Source organism: Pinus tabuliformis, chromosome 7, assembly GCF_031772625.1.
Source record: "Pinus tabuliformis cultivar Carrire ecotype Pingquan chromosome 7, CPIR1, whole genome shotgun sequence".
Taxonomy (NCBI): Eukaryota; Viridiplantae; Streptophyta; class Pinopsida; order Pinales; family Pinaceae; genus Pinus; species Pinus tabuliformis.
In genome coordinates this window covers 970,010,099-970,014,489 of record NC_142293.1, presented here as the reverse complement: position 1 = coordinate 970,014,489, position 4,391 = coordinate 970,010,099, and the positions used below count along the sequence as shown (strand labels likewise).

General features: G+C 41.4%; 1 protein-coding gene across 2 annotated transcripts; it reads right to left on the bottom strand.

Moving 5' to 3' along the window:
* Positions 1–1,220: 1,220 nt before the first annotated feature.
* On the bottom strand, positions 1,221–4,156 carry LOC149250842 (pentatricopeptide repeat-containing protein At4g33170-like). Of its 2 annotated transcripts, none has more exons than XM_089459255.1 (2): positions 3,970–4,156; positions 1,221–3,830 (listed from the first exon to the last, which is right to left on the bottom strand). In XM_089459255.1, the coding sequence occupies exons 1-2, from the start codon at positions 4,060–4,062 to the stop codon at positions 1,710–1,712; spliced, it is 2,214 nt and encodes a 737-aa protein (XP_089315381.1). In that variant the 5' UTR covers positions 4,063–4,156; the 3' UTR covers positions 1,221–1,709. The 2 variants fall into 2 exon arrangements, with proteins under 2 accessions (XP_089315381.1, XP_089315382.1); XM_089459256.1 differs by having other exon boundaries at positions 1,221–3,802; positions 3,970–4,074.
* Between the last annotated feature and the right edge of the window lie 235 nt (positions 4,157–4,391).

Sequence of the window (4,391 nt, the reverse complement as noted above, 5' to 3'; positions counted from 1 at the left end):
GTGAAACTCATTGTTAAATCAAAACAGTGCGATCCAAAATTCAGTTTGGCATTCGGTTTCTTGTCTTGTTGTTTCTCTGTTTTATTTCCTTCATTTGTACAATAGATATCACAGCGACTCCAAACATAAACGTGATTGCAAGTGACAAAAGAAGAGAGAAGGCAATCCCAATAAACTTCATCTTCATCATGGTTTAATTGGAATAACACCCACAAGATCCACCTCCTTTCTTGTATTTGGAGAGGCCAGCCCGTGGACGTTTTAAAGCGAATGCCTTTTCTTGTTTCGTACGTCGGAAGTCCTGCATCATCTCCACTTGCGTGGCTTTCACACGGTCTTTTGGATAATGCTACAAAGGTTGCACTAACGTGTATTTTACTATTTAATTACATGTGCATTCCTGGAAATTCACCGAACTCCTGGTTATATCGCTTATGAGTGCAAAATTTTGTTTCACTACATTTTGGAAAATGCTATCGTTCAGTGGGGTGATCAGGTGTTGGTAAAGATTACAAACCAGTAACTAGGATCTTCAGGATGGAAATTACGGATTCTATAGAGGTGCGGTGATTTTTCCAACACCCCCCTCAAACGCAACTCGGGGAATCGAACCTAGGTCCAAGCTCTGATACCATGTGGAGGTTTGCCGTTACACCAAAACCCACAAGTGTTGGTAAACATTACAAACCAGTGACTAGGATCCCCAGAGTAGAAATACGATGATTTTTCCAACAAATTATACGTGGTATAAGTGTGAAGTACAGAAATTGAAATGACCACATCTCAAAATTAATTTCCTCACAGACCATTGACCCTTGATAAGAATAGAATAATAAAGTTGAGTTTGAATTTCCCAACCGTAGATATGTGCGATGGTTTTTATAACCATTTTGCAGGCGAGAATAATGATAGAGCGCGGAAATGATTTGAAAATTCAAAATAGTGATAGAGTGCAGAAATGATCAGAAAGGCGCATCTTCGCATTGTCTTAATTGCGTCAGCATATTGATAATTACCAAAAGTGGCGATAGATTGCATAAAAGATTACCGAAACAGAATGCTCTCTAATAACGACAAACCACAGACTTGCACAAAAAAACCGAGACTATGCTGCGTTGCCGTTATTTATCTGATAACCTGTCTGAATATAGACTTAAATGATAATATAGTATATTATAAAGAAGTTTTTTAAAAGGCCACTGGTGACTTAGAAATGAAAATTCTGTTAGAAATGATAATGGTTTGGTATTAATATTTCTCATCTGTTATATTTTCCAACGTATATTTCAGACTAGGTTCATCTTCATTTTGTTCATGCTTTTCACTTTGGGTGCAGCTGAGTCTTGTGAAATCACAACAGGTAGACCATTCTTGCATGCTTCCATCGTGGTCCTATGCATTACCCCTGTGTGCGCCCTGTGCCCTGCCATTGAAGCTGGTGATGTCTTCGCTTCAAACAAAAGTTCAGATTTCTCACTGACTTTTGGGTTTGAGAAGGATTTCCAAGAAATAAGATGCTTTCTAGGAGAACACAGGGCCAAGTTAGACTTAGTTGCCAGTTTTAACAGAATTAAATGCCATATTCATTCCAAAATCTGAAACATTGGCATATTTTCCAACATATTCTATCTATGGATCTCCAGCACCTGTTAACGGAGGTTACCACAGTACGGCCAGCAATAAGATTGGTTAGTTCAATTGCGGTTGAATCACCAATAGTTCCCACAAGAGCATATCCCATCCTTGAAGTGATGAAAGCGGCTGCCGTCTCTCAAAACAATTTCCCTTTTGGCAACAAGGGAAATAAACTTGGCAGCATTATGGCAATCACCACACACACGAAGATTCTTAAGGACACGAATAGGAGTTCCAGGTGCCGTACTTATAACCCCATAAGCAATGGCTAACCTCTCACTGTGGCGGGAAAGATTATTTTCTTTCTGCTCTGACCCTAATTTATGCAGCAGAAATTTTGTATCAGGAACATACCCTGCTGCCTCTATCTGCACAGTCAATTCCTCCAATGCTGCGTAAATTTCTTCTGTTTGAGGATGCAATCTATCTTCTACATAGAATGCATGGACCTTGTTTTGGACAACAATCCAACTTTGACCTGGCTCCTTTACTATCCCTCTATCTTTCATCATCTTTCGTACTCTTGCAGCATCACCCCACCTGCCTTCTGAGGCATAAATGTTTGACAGTAGAATATATGGTGTAGATTCCTGTGGTTCTAACTCTAGCAGCTTTTCCGCGGCACGCTTTCCCAGCTTCAAGTTCCCATGAATTTTGCAAGCACTGAGCAAAGTTCCCCATACTAAAGCACTTGGCTCGAATGGCATTTCATTGATAAAGTTCTCTGCCTCATCCAGACGCCCGGCACGGCCAAGTTGATCAATAATACAGGCATAGTGTTCCATTGTGGGTACAAGATCATATACTCGAGTCATTGAATCGAAATACCGCCGGCCCTCATCCACCAGGCCTACATGACTGCATGCAGAGAGAACACCAACAAAGGTTATATGATCCGGTTTGATGCCGGCACATTGCATTTGTTCAAACAATTGCAGTGCCTGCTTGCCCTGCCCATGTAGAGCATAGCCTACAATCATCGCAGTCCACGAAACAACATCTGTCTTCGGTATCATTTTAAAGACTTCACATGCATCACCTATGGAACTACATTTAGCATACATTGTAATAAGAGCAGTCCCCACAGAGGCATCCTCCTGAAATCCATTTTTGATGGTCTGGCAATGAAACTGCTTGCCTTGATCAATAATTGCCAGGTCCGCACACACGCCTAAAACACTGGTGAAGCTAAAGTTATCTGGCTTTATGCCTGCCCGTAGCATTTGGCAAAAAATCTGCAGAGCTGTCTGACCCCTCCCACTCTGGGCATACCCTGCGATCATTGCAGTCCAGGTCACAATATCACACTCAAGCACTTTATCAAACACTTTGTGTGCATCCTCTACGCTTCCACATTTAACATACATAGTAACAAGAGTACTCTCCATGACTGCATCTGATTCAAACTCGGTTTTGATGATGTGGGCATGAATCTGCTTACCCAACTCTATGTCTTCTGAACCCCGACAAGCAACCAGGGCAGCCGCAAATATGAATTTATCGGAATTCACCCCTGCCCATAGCATTCGCGAAAAATGCTTCTGGGCTTCATAACCATGTCCATTCTGGGCATATCCTGAAATAATTGCAGACCATGAAACGACATCTCGTTGAGAAACTCTGTCAAAAACTTCGCGGGCACTCTCCAGGTTCCCACATCTGGCATACACAGTAACAAGAGCATTGCCAATTATGACATCTAATCCAAATCCAGTCTTAATAGCCTGCGCATGGATCTGATTTCCATGCTTTTCAGATGCCGAGCTCGCGCAAGCCCGTAGAACGCTGGCGAATGTAAATTGGTTTGCACTCAGTCCTTCACTCAGCATTTCCCGATATAGCTCAATGGCTTCCCAGCTCTGCCGATGCTGCGCGTATCCTGCAATCATCATAGTCCACGAGACAATGTTTCGTTCAGATATTCTGTCAAACACATGGCGTGCTTCCTTCAGAAAGCCACACTTTGCGTACATGTTAACAAGCGTATTTTCCATGAACATGTCGCACTCGAGTCCGGCTTTCATGACGCGGGCATGAACTTTCTTGCCCAATGCAATGGATTTCATATTCGCACTACTCTGCAAGAGACGTCCATATGAATAAGAGTCCGAGCGAATGCATTGCTGATCTTGCTCCAATGCCTTCTCTGTCGATTTTATGTTGGAGGCTGTAGGTGAAAACGCATTGCTTTTAGCCTGCAACACGCAATTAGATTTTGGATTAATCACAGCGAAGAATACTAATATAGCCCACCAAAACATGCTCTTAGTTTGATGTAACGATCAAACTGATGCTGCTCAACATTCAAACAAATGGCAGATTGCGTCTGATTACCTTTCGTTCACAACTGGAGCTCCACATATGCTCCGAGCGATTGAAATCCATTAAGAATAGACAGTTCAATGAAAGCAGAGAGAGTGTAGCCATGGCAAATCTGAGGATTCATTCAATGAAAGAAATCAGATTCCTCTTATATTTTCAGTTAAAAAAACATGGATACGTCATTTTCTCATCAGGGTCATATGAAGTGCAACTATTCTCATAGGTGTATATTAGAAGCCTCTTATATTTTCAGTTAAAAAAACATGGATACGTCATTTTCTCACCAGGGTCATATGAAGTGCAACTATTCTCATAGGTGTATATTAAAAGGAGCAGTCCCACCATGAAAATTCTACCGGGATGAAAAATTTTGTGAGATTGCAGTCTTTTACTATTTAAAATGTATTTTTTATTCATAAATAACTTTAGCTTTT